We start from the raw sequence: 19444 nt of genomic DNA, 5'->3' as shown, positions 1-19444 counted from the left end.
ACTTACCTTCATCCTTGCAGATCATTTCACGGCGAAACTGTCGGTAAGGATGACGTCCGGTCCTGATTTCGTCGCGACGAATTTTACATTCTTCGACTGCAACACCTACAGCTCTTGCACGCAGTGCGTGTCGTCGTCGTTTCCGTGCGATTGGTGCGTGGACGGCCATCGATGCACCCACGATACGGCGGAAAACTGTCGAAACGACATTCTCGTCACCGGAGTCAGCGTAAGCTGAATCTAAAATTAAAAAAGACCCCCTCGTTAAATGCTTTTTTTAGAGGTCCGGTCCGAGTTACAGATCCGGACCCGCGTTTTGCCCCGCCATAAACGCGACGGTGGGTAATTCCCCGGAAATATTAGTCGCTTCCGGAATTAAGAAAGCGATCAAAGTGAAAGTGCACATTATAGGGCAGTTCATAGTACAAACTAGATTCGTATGTCAGTTTAATATTGAAGGGCGAGTGACTAGCGTTAACGCGCAACTTTTGGGAGATACGATTTATTGCGACGCCATGGAGTTCGCTTATTCGTCGAGGGCGCCGAATATCACCGCCACGTTCGCCGTTATTTGGGGCGGATCCAAACCATTAGATAATCCCGACAATATACACAGTAAGTTGAGACCTCGGGAGTTCAGAAAATTTAAATTTGGAAACTTAACCCTTTGCACTCGTATATATGTCCTTTCGCGAGTACAGTGTGCTCGGACTATTATTTTATCTACTTATCTGACTATTCCGATTTTTTTATATTTAATTTTTTTTTTAATCGCTTTATGAAAACTATGGGATTTTTTTTCTCAATGTTTTATGATTATTATCATAATCACTACCATTATTATTAAATTAATTCATACACAGTATAAAAAAATTACATCCTATAATGTAATGTATGATACCGTTCGAAGCAGTCACCAATGTATATGGGTGCAAGTGTCACAAATATACCTAGTTTCCTGCCTGTCGCCTTTACGTTTAGAACATATCGCACAGTCTTTATACTTTCCATCATTTTGGCGTAAAATATGTAATTTACCATTGAGCCGCGCCGAAAGTTTGTTGTCATCTCGTCACCCAATTCCCGAACTAACTTTAGATGTGTCACTGGTTTTTTGTTTTGGCCCCGTTGTGAAATTTTATATAGTAAATATGCATTGATATTGACATTTCGAGACCCCAGAAAAAAAACTTTCGCCACCACTTTTAAAGACTTCCTCAGGAAACAGTATGATAGATGTGATGGAATCGCAAATTAAATTTGCGGTTGATTTGAATAGTACCTGTGAAGCTCGTATAGTATCTATCGATGTAAAAATGATATCCTCTACATCCTGGGTTATTGTTTAATAATTTTTGACACAGATGTAACACTATCATTGTACTTACAGGTACATCAGATCTCACTAAATCTTCCGATGTCAAGCTTCCTTCCTTAATACGGCTTGTTAGGATTGTAAGTTAAAAAACTAATTTTTAAAAACAGATTCGTCTACCGATATCTCTCTTCATGGAACAAAATGTTCTTTGAATTGCTTCTCCAAATAATCTAAATAGTGACTGACTTTCTTAGTTCGAACCCTAAGAGAGATGGCATGCAAGTGGAGCATACAAAAAAATTGTAAAAATCGTTGTCTTCTAAATATGCTACTACAAAGAGTATTTTGGCGTTAGATTGTTGTGACCAATACTCTTGGAAATTAGATAAGATTATCGTACCCATATTTAGGACAACCCCAATAAATGCGGTAAACTCTTCTAGTATCTACCCACGTTTTGACAACCTCTTCTGTGCTATTTTATATCTAGCGTAGTTATTTTTTGTTCCACTATTTTTATTATTAGTTCATCGGTAAAAAAGAGCTTGAAAAAATTTATGAAATTTGTCTACTGGTGTCACTAATATTATCACTATCCAATCTATCATTTTCAGGGGCGTCAATATAAAATTCGTCGTCACTAGTTTGCAATTTATTTTCAATTTCATATTTTCAAAATTTCTTGGGCATTTGAAAAATTTTTTACCCAATCCAGTTAGTTATAAAACCGAGTAATATTCAAAATGCAAAAATGTTGCACATGCGAACTGACGTGGCTGAAATATATCAACATCAACAGATATAAAACAAACAGCTTACGATGGCATGTATAAAATAAATATCATGCTATCTCTTATTTTTACGTAAACAGGTCTTCAACGGAGATTCAAGAAAGCAATTCAGAAATATTAGAAATGAGCTTAGCGGATGACAGACCGGCCAACCTGTTGTAATGATACGTCATGGTGTGCCACCTATACGGCGACATACGAGTGCAAAAGGGTTAATAATAATAATAATAATAATATTACTTTATTGCCAACTAAATCATTATACAATAAGTCACAACATATTTACAACTTCACAAACACTTACAACCTAAAATCAAAATTATAGAAACATTTGTCCAGAAGCCATTTGTAATGGGCAACCTTTGACATGTTGTTTAAAAGTAGTGTTCATAGTTTTTAACGATAGATATCGGACATGAAATAATGCGATATTGTAATTAGAATACAATTTTACAAAATTGATGCAACATTATAATTAAATCGTGAAATTTGAAATTACGAAAGTTATATAAGAACATCGAAATCAATGAGACACATGAGCTTGAATTTGGGATTGGTTTAATTCCATATATACAATAACTTAAAGAATTTTCCAAATTATCGTCAATCAAGGGGTTCTTAATCTGAACCGACAAATCGCCTTACATTTGTATAATCGAATAGAAAAGAACATTACACTTACTACAATGAAATTTGTCATAAAATTAGACTCCTTTATTTTAAGGTTTAGATGCTTAACCTTGAAATAAAGGATATAAATAATTTGTATTTATTCAAAATTATTTGCACTTTTAGAAATGTATAGAAATCAAAACTCTTTACGTCGTCTAAAGCTAAAGAAATATCTCTCTCAATGTTTGCTTTTATGTCAATAGACAACATTTTTATTCTACGGACAATGGTTCGTCTTCTAACATTCCTTAATAATTCACCTTCGGAAAACGGTTTTAATAACTTTGCCAATTTTGAACTAACTTTAAAACTAGCTTTGAATAAAATAATATTCAATAATATACACGAGGTCCAAATTACCTTTTTAAAATGCATATTTACTACCATCTACGGTGCATTTTCTAAAGTAATGAAGAACACAAATAATCTATCGGAAAGTGACATAAGGAAAGCCCTCTTATAATTTTTGCCAAAAAAATATATGGTTCCCGGATTAATCTACTTTTTTGTCACACCCTGTGTATAATTTTCCCATTGAGGTTCAAGAGTTGATGAATTACAGGACGGTGTATGTAACTCGAAAGTTCCAACTATATCAGTTGGTTCCCCAAACTCTTCAAGTTTCAGTCAAGAACAAGTCAATATATACCGCGTCAATATGTTCTGTAAATATTTTTTCACCTTATTGTTAGCATAAATTTACAAGAAATTACATTCATCACGATTTCCTCCATAGCCGCGTCGAATTCCACTTGAGTTAAATACCTCGGAAATGCCATATTTTATGACCTGTAACGTTCACTGCACAAGACACAAACTAATACTAAAAAACACGCTAATTATTGGACGTTTATTCTACATGCGCTGACTTGTCAAGACTTACAATAACAAAGTTTTGTTTCACCGATAAAACCAGCGGTGCATTTACGCACCAGTAGATATTTTCAAAAAATAAAGCTTAATCAATATATTATTTCCAATGTATGTTTTCTGCTATGTAATCTACATGGTATAGACTTAACAAAAATGGCAATGCAAATCCAAAATATTTTTTTACTATTTTGGATTTACTTGAAAATGTGATACAAATTTATGTACCGCTTTTGTTAACTTTTGAAGTCATATATAAGATCTTTCCTTTACACATAAAGTAGCGATTTCTACGGTTTTATGTCCTTTAGTCGTGATAATAATAAAGTTTCTAAATGGATGTGCAAAAATATTTCCAGTATGTGACAAAAAAAAATTATAAAATAGGTGGTGCATTAACTGCACTGGGACAAAATGGGTTAATTTAATATCCATAAGTACTTCAGCATCTCAAACCAAGTTGACCAGTGGTATCTCATCCGAGTTGCTCAGTACGACCTATTTCATTTTAGTCGTGATCTACCGGTGCCACGACATGGCCGACAACTGTGGCATTTGCTTAGCATTGTCAGAAAAATATGACTGCGGATGGTGTCAAAGTTCAGACAGGTGCGAAGTGAAAGAACAGTGCGAAAGAGGATCGGCTGTATGGCTTAATAGAAGTCAGACGTGTCCCAACCCAGAAGTGACGTCATTTAGCCCGGAACTCGGTCCCTGGGAAGGTGGTACCAACATTACGATACAAGGAATTAACTTGGGCAAAACGTTCCAAGACATTTACACCGGAGTGAGCATCGCTGGTATCAACTGTCAACCGTACGAACATTTGTATATCAAAACGAAACAAATTGTTTGCATCGTAAGTTGAACAAGTTTCACAACGCGGTTGTTAGTTCTAATATTTTACGGCGTTTAAGGTGGACGGCCCGGGAACCAAAGAACCTCGACAAGGGCCGGTAACTGTCAAAGTTGAAGACTACCGGGGTGAATCGAAAACTCATTATAGATTCGTGGACCCCGTGATCACTGGGATATCACCCAGATACGGCCCCAAATCTGGTGGTACTGCACTTCAGATAACCGGAGAGTATATGAATGCCGGCAGTAACATTCAAGCGTTTCTCGAAGACTTGCCATGCAAAATTGTATCGTAAGTACCATACCAATTTTTGAATATAATTTTAATTAAAATTCTACGAAATAAATGGTTCAGTTAAATTATTAACTTTTCATGGCATGTAATTATAACAAAAGCTGTATCGGCAATAGACCAAAATATTCAAGATCGAACATTCTACATGAGTAATCTGAAAAACGCATCTCCCCTTCCTGATAGATTATCTCCCCTTTTCATTGCCCTAAAGAGCAGGTAATTTTATGAGGCAATATCCCACGGATAACTTATCAATATCTCCCAATACGCTGAATAGAGGAAATAAATTCCTTTCAAGTCATTTAGCAAATAATTAATTTTGTAGGGGTCTATTACGCAAGTGCGTTTTTCGAAGTCATAACAAAAAATCGAATCAGTTCCATCAAAAATCACCGAAATCAATGAAATTTCTTTATAGCACCGAACAAAATCAGGCGCTATGTATTACCAGTACGTCGGACAAAACATCCAAAAAGAAACTGAGGATGAAATTCGACAAAGGCGATCGGTATCTCGAAAACATGTATTTTGAGTACGTAGAAGATCCGGTAATCGAATCGGCTGAATCTGGCGTCCAAACTGGTCAGATTAAAGTCCCCAAAGGTATACCGGCGGGAGGAATCAAAATTTCCGTAACTGGTAAAAATCTGGCGTACATTCAGAAACCGCAGATGTATGTTTTCTACGAAGGGAAAATGTTTATAAGCGTAAGCCAGCTTTTCGAACACTAATGCGCGTGTGATACCTACGTCATTTTTATTTCGCTGCAGGAATGTACAGTGCTGAGCAATACGAGCATGATATGCAGCAGTCCCGTGATCGATGAAGTCGATGAATCCAAGTTGAATGCGGACGAACCCCTGAGGCTAGAGTACGGATTTCGAATGGACAACGTTACCGGTGTGCAAAACCTGACGAAAAACAAAAACTTTAACCAATTCCTACTGTATCCCAACCCCATCTTCTACCCGTTTGAAAAAGAAGTGAAATACTACAAATCAGACTATTTAAATATCAACGTAAGTAACGCCACATGTTGAACGAATGAATTTGAAGGAAGCGTTTCAATTTCAGGGGCAAAACATTGATAGAGCTTGCCAGGAATCTGATGTTGAAGTAAGAATAGGAACCAGTTACTGCAACGTTACGTCGTTATCTAGGCAGCAACTTACTTGCCGGCCACCCGAAACTCAACCCCCGGCAATAGACGATCAGGGGATTCCCAGCGGAGAAGCGTTACCAGAAGTGGTGGTGACAGTTGGTGGTACTTTAAGATACAACATTGGTCACCTTTCATATTCGTCACCGCAGAGTATAAATGGCACTTTGACCAAACCAACATTATACGGGGCTATCGTCATCGGTATAATCATATTGGTATCGTTCATCTTGTTCCTAATCGCTTATAGACGGAAATCAACCGAGAGTAACCGAGTGTTGAAGAACATGCAGGAACAAATGGATATTTTAGAGCTGAGAGTCGCTGCCGAATGCAAAGAAGCGTTCGCCGAGCTTCAGACCGAAATGACAGACCTCACCAGCGACCTCACGTCCGGAGGTATACCGTTTTTGGATTACCGCACGTACGCCATGAAAATATTATTCCCTAACGTTGACGACCACGCCGTTCTCCAATGGGAACGCCCCGAACTCATATGCAAAGAAAAAGGACTGAGACTATTTGGCCAACTTATCATGAACAAAACGTTCTTGCTTTTGTTCATTAGAACGCTGGAAAGCAATAGATACTTCTCCATGAGGGACCGGGTGAACGTAGCAAGCCTAATAATGGTCACCTTGCAAAGTAAAATGGAATACTGCACGGATATACTGAAAACTCTACTGGCTGAGCTGATCGAAAAATGCATGGAGGGCAAAAGTCATCCGAAACTGCTTTTAAGAAGAACCGAAAGTGTGGCGGAAAAAATGTTGAGCGCTTGGTTCACATTCCTTTTGTATAAATTTTTGCGGGAATGTGCGGGAGAGCCTTTGTTTATGTTATTTAGAGCCGTTAAACAGCAAGTAGATAAGGGACCGGTGGACGCTATTACTTCCGAGGCTAGGTATTCACTTAGCGAAGAGAAACTTATAAGACAATCAATAGATTTTAGACCGATGGTAAGTTTAATTTTTTACGTCAGAAATACGCGATTTAACATTTGACTTATAATTCCAGACTGTATATGTGTCCATATCCCAACAGGCATTTGTGGGGGGTGTGGATATAAATACCGAAAATATTGCTGTGAAAGTGTTGGATTGTGATACTATTAGCCAGGTTAAAGAAAAATGCTTAGATACTATTTACAGAGCCACTCCTTACTCGCAGAGACCTAAGAAGGAGGATCTCGATTTAGGTGCGTTGTACCTACGTCTACAAAGCTAAAATAAATTTATTCCATTTTATGTTACAGAATGGCGTACTGGCACCTCAGGAAGACTAATATTGTATGATGAAGATAGTACTACAAAGATTGAAGGGGAATGGAAGAGGAGAAATACTCTTCAGCACTATAAAGTACCTGATGGGGGATGTTTGAATCTAGTATCTAAACAAAGTTCGATTTACAACTTAAGCATATTCTCCGACAAGAACGACAAATCGCATAAGTATGAAACATTAAATCTTGGCAAGTTAAGCTCCGTCAGCCCGCCCCTGAGCAGGGCCACGAGCCCTTTGAATCACGACCACGACCAAGGGCTCAAGGTTTGGCATTTAGTCAAACACCACGACAATGATAACCAAAAGGAAGGTGAAAGGGGCAACAAAATGGTGTCGGAAATTTATCTGACTAGACTTCTAGCCACAAAGGGTACTCTACAAAAGTTTGTAGATGACTTGTTTGAAACAATATTTAGCACAGCTCATCGAGGATCTGCTCTACCCCTTGCCATTAAATATATGTTCGATTTCCTTGACGATCAAGCATTGCAACATGGTATCAGCGATCCTGAAGTTGTGCACACGTGGAAAAGCAATTCCCTTCCGCTTAGGTTTTGGGTTAACCTAATCAAGAATCCCAATTTTGTGTTTGATATTCACAAATCGAATATTGTGGATGCTTGTTTATCTGTCGTTGCTCAAACGTTTATGGATTCATGTTCCACGTCTGATCATAGATTAGGTAAGGAGTTACAATATTATTTTCACGCAATTTTTGGATCTGGAGTGTAATTTAAATTAGCAAGTCTGTAGCACGTTTTTTATCGAATTTTAAGTAATAATGAAACACAAAACTCTAAATGCATTTTTAATAGAAGACCATTCACACCAAATTCTGGAATGAACCTATGGTGTTTAAATTAGAAGTTTTTGTATGAACAGTAATGATTCAAGTAATGTAAAGGTGGTTAAGTTATTGACAAGGACTTCCAATATGACGTTTTTAATTAACCTCAACACCACCGGACACACTTGAGCAGCATTATGAAAATAAATTTTCAAAAAACTAAGAACCAGATGAACCATCATTTTATTAACATCCTATATTTTCGTCTATCAATTTCAGACACAAAACGTAATCCCTCACACTGAAATAAAATGTATTTTACGCGCATATAACTCTTGAGTGCCTTTTCGAATTTCTACTTGCATGGGGGCGGTCACGCGTCATATATAATTCGGATGCATACATTAATATTGGACTAATTTGATTTCAGGAAAAGATTCCCCTAGTTCTAAACTTTTATACGCTAAAGATATACCTTGTTATAAAGATTGGGTTGAACGGTACTATTCGGATATCAAAATGATGCCAGCTATTTCAGACCAAGACATGAACGCTATGCTAGCAGAGGACTCTAGGGTAAAATATTTCTTTCATAGCTGCGGTCCTTTTTATTCCTATCTGGATTTCAGCTACACACAACAGAATTTAATACAAACTGTGCCCTGCACGAACTCTACCTGTACGCCATGAAATACAACGAACAACTAACAGTTACCTTAGAAGAAGACGAATTTTCCCAAAAGCAGAGATTAGCGTTGAAATTGGAACAGGCGCACAATATAATGAACGAAGTGGGGCAACCATGATATTGGCCTGACCTGACGTGTCAGTCAGCCGAGCTTGATCTGATGTGTACATCGGATGACTTGAATCTGATGCTCAGAGCATCGGCTGAAGTAGATCTGATGCGACCTTCAGCTCCCCCCCTCTCGCCTGTCATTTCGGCACCTCAGGAACTGGCTTGCTGATAAACATTATCCAACAAATTAGTCCAGGACTCATTCATGACACGTACCAGACTTTTGGGTTCTCAGAATTTTGTTTTTTTGAGGAAATAATAAACTTTCAAGTGAACTGATGTGCATAAACTTAATAAAACTCTGTTTGAAATTGGCTCAATGGAGGACCATTGGGTGCAGAAGACAAATGCTCACTTTGTTGTGCCTTGATCAATTAGAATGTTAAAAACACCGATTATTGTCAAAATCTCAAAAATTATTCTCAAGAAAAATACCTGAGATTTTGACAAATTAAGCGCACAATACTTATTTTTCAGTTACGTGCCAGGTTGGAATTAGACATATTTTTTGAGAAGATTGCTTTTCTGACAATAAAATGAACTTGGAAACTTCCTAACCTCACAGACTCTGTCCTACAAGTGTCTATCATTTAATAAAGCTTCTCGAAACCATTCTCACGATGCTGTGTTGGCTTTCAGTGTTTGGTGTGATACTGCTGCTTAGTAGAGTATTTCACGCGATAACATATCTTCTCATTTTTTCGAATTCATGTTGTCGAATCAGGCATAAAAAAACGGAAAGCACAATTAGTGTAATCATGAAAACAAAATAAGGTGTTCTCCAAGATATGTATAGTGGTTATGGTTGAGCACTGGACTAAACTATACATATCCCATCAGACTAATTTCTCTGTATGTTACGAAATTGCTGTCGTGCAATTATTAATTGTTCAGTGTATATGCCGGGGACAGTGCTCTCACTCAGTGACTCGCAAAAGTGCCTCTGGTAGAATTGAGTGATTGACTGCCTCCAAAAACCAAATGAGTGTACTATATTTTTATGATAACAATTTAGAATTATGCTTCATTGTGCTGATTCTCAGCCTTAGTCCATATTACAAGATTAACTGGAATATCAAATTAATCATGCTTTTTTAAAATTCGCGTAACGGTTATAACTTTGTTTTATTTTTTTTTTCTTACATTTAGTTGAATGTGTGCATAATGTCTACATATTATTGGTACCTCAAATCCATGTTTGAATAATTTTTCTTTGAGAGTAATGGAAGCCCAACTGCATTTCAGGGTGTAACGACAAATTGAAATACTTCTACATCGGGAGAGATCAACTGGTATTAGATGTTATACATACAATTTAAAAGCAATCATTGATGATTGTCTTCCGAAAAAGGAAGCAGCAGGGTGGTAGTATTACTCGCGACCTTCAATCATTGGATGTCTCAATCTATACATACATACTATGCACCGATCGTTTCAATGTGGTTTGTGTGTGTGTAATAAGGCTGTGTACGTTTTTTTGTGAACAAACCAGCAAAATATATACAATATTAAATAAGTTGCCGCACTAACGATTATTTGGACAGTGCCGCTGCCGACAGCTATACGCATTCGTTCCACTTAAAGGTTCGTCGTTTCTTTTAAAGCAGGGTGTTAATACAATTCTTACGACGTCGCCAATTTCCTCTAGCTTTCAAAGTTAAATGTACTTCGCAAAATAATTAATTACCTTCATTGGGCATTTATCGGACTTGTTCGGATACGTTATATACATCTTATTCGTTTGCTTTGTTTTCCTTTTGTTTATGATTGCACTGTTGTATCTGAAAAAGATTGCTACATGCCCATATCGAATTTTGTGAAATTGTTATTTTCTTTACTAGTCAAGTCAATTTCAATTTTGATTTCTTCCGTTTTGACAATATCGTAAGGAGTATCGATCAAAATTATATTGTCAAAATAGTTGAGAAAACACGCGATTATTTGAACTATCTTGAAAAACATTACTGAATGTTTCTAAACCACTTTTATATATAAATAAGAATAAAAATACTCATTAAGGAATAACAGCTTTAATACTTATTGATAATATTTTAATATTCTTTCTGACCAAACGATTTTGATATAGTAAATAGATCATTTTTAAATCTTATATACTGCCTATATAGTTTTTAAGATATATATTATGTAACTTATTGCATTCCTTTTTAGTGAGAAAATCTTATGTATGTATAGCTCTTTTTACCTATGAATGATTCTAGATCTAAACGGATCAAACGAAACATTCAGTAATTTATTAAGTGGCAATATCTATATTTCATTTACCTTATATAACTGTTTTAGTTAGTTTTAAATTTAATACTATAGGTGTTGTCGAAAGAATAATAATTCAGATGATCATGATGTATATTGTAACTCTAGAACGATTGTTTTGTAGACCGGAATTAATACAAAACATACTCCAAAGTGTAGTCAATATATGAAACCAGACAGTAATGGTTAACAAAAATTAGTAGGAAACACACGGCGCAACTATCTGTGTTCATATGTTGAGTAAACTAGAAACTGCCAGTTGAAAATTTTCCGCCATTTTATTTGCTGTATTAGTAGACTAATTGAACCGTTTATTCGCTGTAAACTTTATTAAGGGAACAAAAAAAAATGTATAAATAATTGTGTTATTTTTTAAAATGAATTGGGTATCCAAAATTGTATTTTCATTAATGGTTATGAATGTTGTCACCGTCCTTATTGGAACAATGTATTTCTCAAATTAGCTTACGGACAGCTACGCATATCAATGTCCAGAGTTAGGCACTTTGTATTTTTTTATTGATATCTGTAAAATCATTTGTTTTTATTTTTTTTATCTATTATTTTAAGTATTGTAAATAAAAATTTTTATGCCAAAAAAATCTGCTTCTGGACAACTGCATAGTAAGAATTGTAAATACTAAATGTACGTATGTAAGTATGTGAGAGAATGAATAATGTGTTTATATGTACGCATCTCCGATATATTCATAGTACTGTGTGTATATCCGATTGCATCTGCAATAATATGAATGGTAATGTATTACTATATGTTATTATAAAAGACTGAATGGAGTTACTAAACTACTTAATAGAAAAATATTAACGGACTTTTTTTTACCCTTGCACCAATGAAACAAAAAAACAAATACTAAAAAAGCATATGAACCATTAGTTTGTAAACTTAAAACTCGGTACACAGTAAGTTATGACTTTCATTTAAAAAATATACATATAAACGAACATACTACAGAAAAGTTAATATACATTCAAGCGAAGTTTCTTGCAAAACAAAATAAAATATATTCTAGAATTTTGCTGAAAACTGATTGGGTTCGACAAAGTTAATCAGTTTGTAGACAATTTTGGACAGATTGCTGACAGAAAAAAAATAACACACGTGACTTCCCAACAGAACAATAGTGGCCACTTTAAAAAACTAAAGCGTAGGCTTTTATACAACGGAATACAGTATGAAGAATAATCTAAACAACATGAAGAGGCATCAAATGTGTAGGTAGCTAAAAGAAGGAAACATTATAAGAGATATTGTAATGTGGTTGCTTTGGAACAGATGTTTAACTCCGTACTCATATAATAACCATTTTTAATAGCGAAAGTTCCCAGAAATCTGTGCTTTAGAAATTTTAATATGTAAAATATATATATTTCTATATATATGTATATATTCACTCTACTATAAATGAACGAGAGTGGTGCACATATCAGAAGCACAACCTTTTCAAGGTCTTCAGATTCTAAAGTCACTTCGTGCCAAACTGGAAGTGACAACCAGCCTGAATCGTTATTAACAATTAGAATTCAAATTTAACAACTACCAGACTATATAATTATAATATTAATAAAACCACTAATAAATCTATTAACAGGGGGAAGCTTTCAAAGCTATGACAATAAGTAAAAAAATGTTAGAAATATTTTTCTTTCTGTTAATAATGACGCAAACTTCTTTTGTTACTCCTGTTAAAGAAACCTTTATAATAAATGGAACGGATTCTAACTGCCGTTTGTAGATGGCATGTTAAAAAAAATAGCTTTCCGGACGCTCTAATTTTCTGTTACACCAAGCGGGATGGATCTAAATTAATGCGCGGTGGGCTTAGCTCTAGATCTATTTGATCTATTGAGATTTGGGTAAATATGCAAACCAATCATTACCACCAATTACCTAGCCCCCTCCCAATTGTTTGTTTTGGCACAGGATCGTCATGGCTTCCATCGATCAGCTGGCTGAAACTTTCATTCACGCAAATTTAAATAAACGTGTGTCAGTTTTACTTATTTAGTTTTACTACTCATATATTCCACACGCACTATTGGGGTAGAAAATATCCGATTCTGTTTTACACGATATTTTACAACTTTTTTCATAGATTTTACTGTCAATTTGCTTTGACGTGTACATTTGACGACATTCGTGTGGGTGATTAGCACAAACGTTTTATTTAGTGACTTGTTATTCTGCACGCTGCTTAGACACCGTCCTTCCAAACACGAACATTTACAAAAAATTTAAAATGAAGGGTGAAATACCAGCCGATATTGACTTTCCCGTGTGGGGATTATTACCAAAAAAAGAAACTGGAAGTATATCCTTTTTATCAAAATATCCTGATTACGATGGGAAAGGTATTGTTATTGCAATTTTGGACTCGGGGATTGATCCTGGGGCCCCAGGATTACAGGTATCTATAGGTATATAAATATAACGTATGTAGGGAATTAAAAAAATATATTTTAGAAAACGTCAGATGGTAAAATTAAAATAGTTGAAAGATTCGACTGCAGTGGTTGCGGAGATGTAAATACGAGTACAATAGTCAAACCTGAGGATGGATATATCGTCGGCCTAACAGGTCGGAAAATGAAAGTAAGTGCATTATTAATTTTCGTTTAAATTGACATTACACTCGCACTACGCAATTTCTCCTCTGTGTTAACACTTTTGTAACTGTGTTGCATCTGTATTTGTACCTCAGAGCAAATTTTCTTTAAAATTTTAAACGAAAATTCTAGAATTTTAAGAATTTTGTAAAATTAGATAACCTAATTTTATAGGGTCTAGTCGGTCGCCTACTACTTTATAATAGGTATTTTGTATTGTATACTACAGGTCTCCCTCAGGGTGTAAAATCAAAAAAAAATTTATTGGTCTTCGATTCTTTAACAAATGGGAGCGCCTCATGTAACAAAAATAATTAGAAGAGTGACGTTTTTTGGCTAAAATTAGTGACAGTGACTTTTGCAAAAATTAGTATTATTAATAAACTAGTACTTAATATACAACTGTGAAGTCTCACAAATATAAAAAACATCTATATGTAGATAGGGCAAAAAAAATTATAACACGCCTTTTTAATCTGTACCTTCTTGGATTTTTGTTTTAATCTAGAATTTTGATGTTGAAGGACGTGATAAATACTTCCTAAAATTGCTGAAACCGTAACGTTCAGTGCTACTGAAAAGCTTTCTGAATTACAATTTTGGGCTCAATGTTGAAAACAAAACCAACCAGTGGCTGGTTAAGTAACCACGCATAAAATTATATTACGCAACAAGCTTGATAAACGCCATTTTAGTCACGAGTTTGATTTGCACGGGCAATTAGAGTGCTCAATAAGCGAGTAACCGATGAAGTTTATCAACATGCCATACTTTTTCTATAATCATTAATTTTTGAGTATACTTTTGGATAACAACACGAATATATATGCATATATATATATATATATATATATATATATATATATATATATATATATATATATATATATATATATATATATATATATATATATATATATATATATATATATATATATACATGCCTAGCCGTCACTGAGTGACGACTAGGCATGGCTAAAATCTACCGAAAACATCGCGATTGCTCCCAAACCAGTGATTAAAATACCAGAAATGTCCGAAGAGTTCGCGACCGTGGCTAAGGAAGCTTGATCAGTGAATTGGGCATTTCAGAGTAGAAATAAAAAAAAAGATATTAATAATTCTTTTTAAAAATAAACAGCTTATGAAGGATATCATTTATTTGTTGCCATAGGTGCAATATTTATTAAGGGCTCCTTTGAATATGAATTCCCGTTGGGGTGACATTAAAGTCTTCATTTATATTCGCTGTCGGATTTTAGGCATTTTTTAAAACTTGTCTAGTTAGAGCCTAGATAAAAAGGTACATCCGAATATTATACATAAAAATTTTCACCGCTTCTCTCACCAATGTGGAAGTAATAGGATAATTTATTCCTTTCCATAGGTTCCGTCAGAATGGAAAAACCCATCAGGTGAATATAGAATAGGTGTTAAAAATGCATTTTACCTATATCCAGACAAGCTAAAAGAGCGCGTAAAATCAGAATATAAGAAAAAAAATTGGGACGAAGGTCATCGAAAAATTATAAGCGAAGTAAACAGAGATCTCGCGGAATTTGAGAGTAGGCACTCTAGCAACAACTTAAATGAAAACGAAAAATTAGAAAAAGAGAACTTGGAAGCAAAATTGGAAATATTAAATCATTTAGAGCAGAAATACAAAGATGCGGGTCCAGCGTACGATTGTGTTCTTTTTAACGATGGCGAAAAATGGATGTGTTGCGTAAATACTAGCGAAACAAACGACCTTTCAGAATGTCCTTTGTTGGGAGAATACGGTGTAACTCACGAATACTTGCCGCTGACGAAAACGGATAACTTAAATTTTAGTTTCAATGTTCATGATAATGGCAATATTCTCGAGTTGGTCGGCGTGTGTTGTAAGTTCAATTTTATATCTATATATTATCGAATCAAGTTTGAAGTTTCATGGTTTTTTTAAAGCAAGTCATGGCACTCATGTAGCTTCGATTGCTTCCGCGTATTTCCCAGAGTCTCCCGAACAAAGCGGCGTAGCCCCGGGGGCTCAGATTATCTCGCTTACAATTGGGGATGGTCGATTGGGGTCCATGGAAACTGGCACTGCATTAGTAAGGGCGATGATAAAAATTATAGAACTGAAGCAAAAAATGGATATTCATGTTATTAATATGAGTTATGGTGAACACGCTCATTGGGTTGACACTGGGTATAGTAATAGCAACTGACACTTCCACTTTCTGAGTCTTTATGCTGGATGTTTCATAAATAGCATGCATGCTAATTGTGTTACATTCTGCGCAGAACCAGTATCTAAAGGTTCTTATTGTAGGCGTATTGGCGACTTGGTTAATGAAATAGTAAACAAATACGGAGTTATCTGGATTTCATCGGCTGGAAACAATGGCCCCGCATTGGGCACTATAAGCACCCCATCTGATATTAATGATGAACCTATCGTCAGTGTGGGAGCATATGTATCCCCAGAAATGATGGTTGCCGAGTATGCAATGAGACAAAAGTTGCCAGGTAATAATATTTGAGGACTACTTTTTGAAAAAAATATGTTAATTTTACTGTATACTAACTAGGCAGCCCTTATACGTGGTCTTCGCGAGGTCCTACCATCGATGGTGGCATAGGAGTTCACGTGTGTGCCCCAGGAGGTGCTATAACATCTGTACCCAACTTTACACTACGATACAACCAATTAATGAATGGAACGTCTATGGCATCTCCAAATTGCGCAGGTTCTGTGGCTATTATCCTATCAGGTCTGATTCAACAAAAAATACCTTATTCCCCGTATTTGGTGCGCAAGGCTTTAGAAAATACGGCCAGTTTCATTGAAGGAATAGAGATCCCCGCTCAAGGCGCAGGTCTTATTCAAGTTGACAAAGCGTTTGACTATTTAATTACCTATCATAACGTAATTGAAAGAGACGTACGTTTTCAAATACAATGCGGTTCATCAAATTCCAAGGGTATTTACCTGCGAACCAAATTACATACGAATTCGCATATATTTAAAGTTAGCGTCGAACCTCATTTTCTAAATGAAGATGAAGTACCTGCTGACAAAAAAATTAATTTCAACATAAAACTAGTTTTGACCTGCAGCAGTCACTATGTAGAATTTCCAAAACATCTGGACTTATCGAATTTCAGTAGGATGTTTTCTGTGAAGATAGATACCTCATCCTTGGCTGAAGGATTACATAGTACGTTTATAAATGCATACGATATTAACTGCGTAGCTAAGGGTCCCGTATTTAAAATTCCAATAACAATTATCAAACCCAAAGAAGTAACTGAACCCAAATATTTGGTCAGTTATACTAAAGTACCTTTTAAACCAAATACCATAAGGCGGTACTATTATGTAGTGCCGGATGTAGCAACATGGGCTGTACTAAAACTGACTTCCGATGATGACAATGGTCGCTTTGTTATTCACACATTACAATCACTGCCAAGACAACACTGCAAAGCTTTGGAAACCAACAAAACCATTGCAGTAACATCAAAGACTGAGTCTTATGTTACTTTCCAAGTGAAAGGTGGATATGTGCTTGAATTGGTTATAGCAAAATATTGGGCAAACCTTGGAGAAGTCAATTTAGATTACTCGATACTGTTTTACGGAGTTAAACCCAATCAACCTCTCGTTAACATGCACTCTGCAGATGGTATTTATATGGTCGAGGTCAAAACCTTGCAAGGGGAAGAGATATCGCCTACAATCACGCTTAAAAATTCCGTACAGATCCTCAAGTAAGTAATTCGCGGTTTTTAAGGCTATTGCGGGAATTGCGGTATTTTTTTAGGCCTTCGGAAGCAAAAATCGCGCCATTAACAAGTCGTGACGTCATACCTCCTAACCGGCAAATATACGAGTTGGTCTTAGTGTACAACTTTAATTTATCCAAACAATGTGAGGTGTCGCCTAATTTGGCACTCCTGAGCTATATGCTGTATGAATCAGAATATGAATCGCAACTCTGGTTGCTTTACGACTCCAATAAACAATTATTAGGATGTGGAGATGCATATCCTTCGAAAGTAAGATTACATCAACACTAATGCCTTACAGGGTAGGTTAAATTAGAGTTCTGATTCCTCATCATGCACAACTTTTCTCTAATTTAATTGACCTCGTAGGCACTACCGCTTTGAGACCCCCATACTATATCTTAAGGCACATTGTATACACAAAAAATGTTTTAGTATACCATTAAATTGGAGAAAGGTGATTATGTTATTCGTCTACAAGTTAGACATGACAAAAAAGAATACCTAGAAAAAATAAACGAAGCTCCCTTATTACTGCAACAGAAACTAGCTAGTAGTATAACAATGGATGTGTATCTATCATATTCGCAAGCCCTTATTGGAGGAAAAAAAGCTGGCGTTACACATAATTCAAATCCATACACAAACGTGCCTTTGTACATCGCTCCGCTGGCCGATAAGTAAGAGGTTTTCTTTGCGAATTTTAATGGTCATTTAATTTTTTTGTTTTTCAGATTTCAGGTGAAATCAAACAATCCAGCACATTATTTAACTGGTTATATTACTTATTCCAAAGATGAATCTGGGAAAAAAGTAGATACTTATCCTATTAAATATGTTCTTACAGATACTAGCAGTCCTAAGAAGGGCGGCGGGTCTAATGGAAACGTTAATAACGCCCAAGCGGAAAAGTCTAAATTGGAAGAGTACAATGAGTCGCTGAGGGATATACAGACCAGTTGGATTTCTAGACTTGGTACGTGAATGATTGCGACACGCCTCTTTTACATGCTTAAACTGATGGAAAATTGATTTTTAGATAAAGAATCAGCTGAAAAGTTATATGAAGACCTACAGAAGAGTCACCCCAACCATCTTCCAATTCACTCTGCCTATCTGCAAGTGATAGACCCGGTAGACAAAAAGTTTAACGTTAAAAAGAATCCTACTAGTGAGGAGCTTAACAAAATCATCGCCATTTGCAACAAAGTATTAGAAAATGTCAAAGAGGAAACTGTTTTAGCTTACATAGCAACAAAGACTGACTCTCGCCCAGATGCGTCCAAATATAAAGCGTAAATCTTCACATATCAATTATGACAATTGATAATTCCGTCCTCATTTTAGTCAAATGGAGCAACAAAAAAATGTTTATCTGGAATGTCTATCTAGAAAAGGAGTAGCACTGTGTAGGTTAAGTTTGATTTCCAATGGCGCTGAATCTAAAGAGTTGGAAATAGCCAACATTTGGAAATCGCTTTTAAAATTTGTTGACCCGACCGATGCAAAGGTAAATCACAAGTGTTAAAATGAATATAAATTAACCAGATTCCCTCGTAGTTTTTGACATCCCACGTGCTATACTTTGCGTTATGTCACTCGTTCATCAAAGGACATTTTGGAAGATTTTTGAAGTATTTGTATAAAATGCAAGAAGATAAACCGACTGAAGAAACGGAGAAGAAAATAATTGAAATTTGTCAGCAACTAAATTGGACACATGTGAAAAATTATCTGGAAAGGCAACTACCTTCCAAGTACCCTAATGCTTATAAACCTTTCTAATAATCCTGAATACCTTATATTAATTGTAAATTACAAATTTTCTTTTGATTTTATGTTCTATATATATAAATATATTTAAAATCGACTGTGGTTGAATCGATTTATTAAACAAGCGAGTCTGTGATTATTTGGTTTTATTGAAAAGCCTTTATAACC

At 35.6% G+C, this 19444-nt stretch overlaps 2 protein-coding genes across 5 annotated transcripts in view; both read left to right on the top strand.

Annotated features, from left to right (window-relative positions):
* LOC132708700 (plexin-A4) overlaps positions 1–11926 on the top strand; it is a 315847-nt gene extending 303921 nt beyond the window's left edge. For all 4 annotated transcript variants that reach the window (XM_060681215.1, XM_060681214.1, XM_060681217.1 and 1 more), the window contains exons 8-18: positions 21–229; positions 282–615; positions 4164–4510; positions 4569–4801; positions 5223–5511; positions 5575–5823; positions 5879–6922; positions 6981–7161; positions 7219–7929; positions 8465–8610; positions 8664–11926. In XM_060681215.1, coding sequence (XP_060537198.1) covers positions 21–229; positions 282–615; positions 4164–4510; positions 4569–4801; positions 5223–5511; positions 5575–5823; positions 5879–6922; positions 6981–7161; positions 7219–7929; positions 8465–8610; positions 8664–8840 — 3920 coding nt within the window. In that variant the 3' untranslated portion in view covers positions 8841–11926. The remainder of the gene's footprint in view (positions 1–20; positions 230–281; positions 616–4163; positions 4511–4568; positions 4802–5222; positions 5512–5574; positions 5824–5878; positions 6923–6980; positions 7162–7218; positions 7930–8464; positions 8611–8663) is intronic.
* A 1185-nt stretch (positions 11927–13111) lies between these two features.
* Positions 13112–19412, top strand: LOC132695625 (tripeptidyl-peptidase 2). Its single transcript, XM_060659983.1, has 12 exons — positions 13112–13530; positions 13587–13715; positions 15117–15612; positions 15677–15920; positions 16044–16240; positions 16303–17485; positions 17539–17773; positions 17939–18183; positions 18238–18479; positions 18543–18798; positions 18851–19013; positions 19064–19412. The coding sequence occupies exons 1-12, from the start codon at positions 13363–13365 to the stop codon at positions 19286–19288; spliced, it is 3783 nt and encodes a 1260-aa protein (XP_060515966.1). The 5' UTR covers positions 13112–13362; the 3' UTR covers positions 19289–19412.
* The last annotated feature ends 32 nt before the right edge of the window (positions 19413–19444 follow it).

Source organism: Cylas formicarius, unplaced genomic scaffold (assembly GCF_029955315.1).
Source record: "Cylas formicarius isolate icCylForm1 unplaced genomic scaffold, icCylForm1.1 PGA_scaffold_12__32_contigs__length_19106922, whole genome shotgun sequence".
NCBI classification, from domain to species: Eukaryota; Metazoa; Arthropoda; class Insecta; order Coleoptera; family Brentidae; genus Cylas; species Cylas formicarius.
Note: the sequence above shows the minus strand (reverse complement) of the source record. Positions and strands in the feature narration are given on the sequence as shown.

Coding starts and splice junctions, on each gene's coding strand:
- LOC132695625 (XM_060659983.1), top strand. CDS start 13,363: ATGAAGGGTGAAATACCAGCCGATATTGACTTTCCCGTGTGGGGATTA. Junction 15,921..16,043: donor GCTCATTGGGTTGACACTGG/GTATAGTAATAG, acceptor TTCTTATTGTAG/GCGTATTGGCGACTTGGTTA. Junction 19,014..19,063: donor TTGACCCGACCGATGCAAAG/GTAAATCACAAG, acceptor ATTCCCTCGTAG/TTTTTGACATCCCACGTGCT.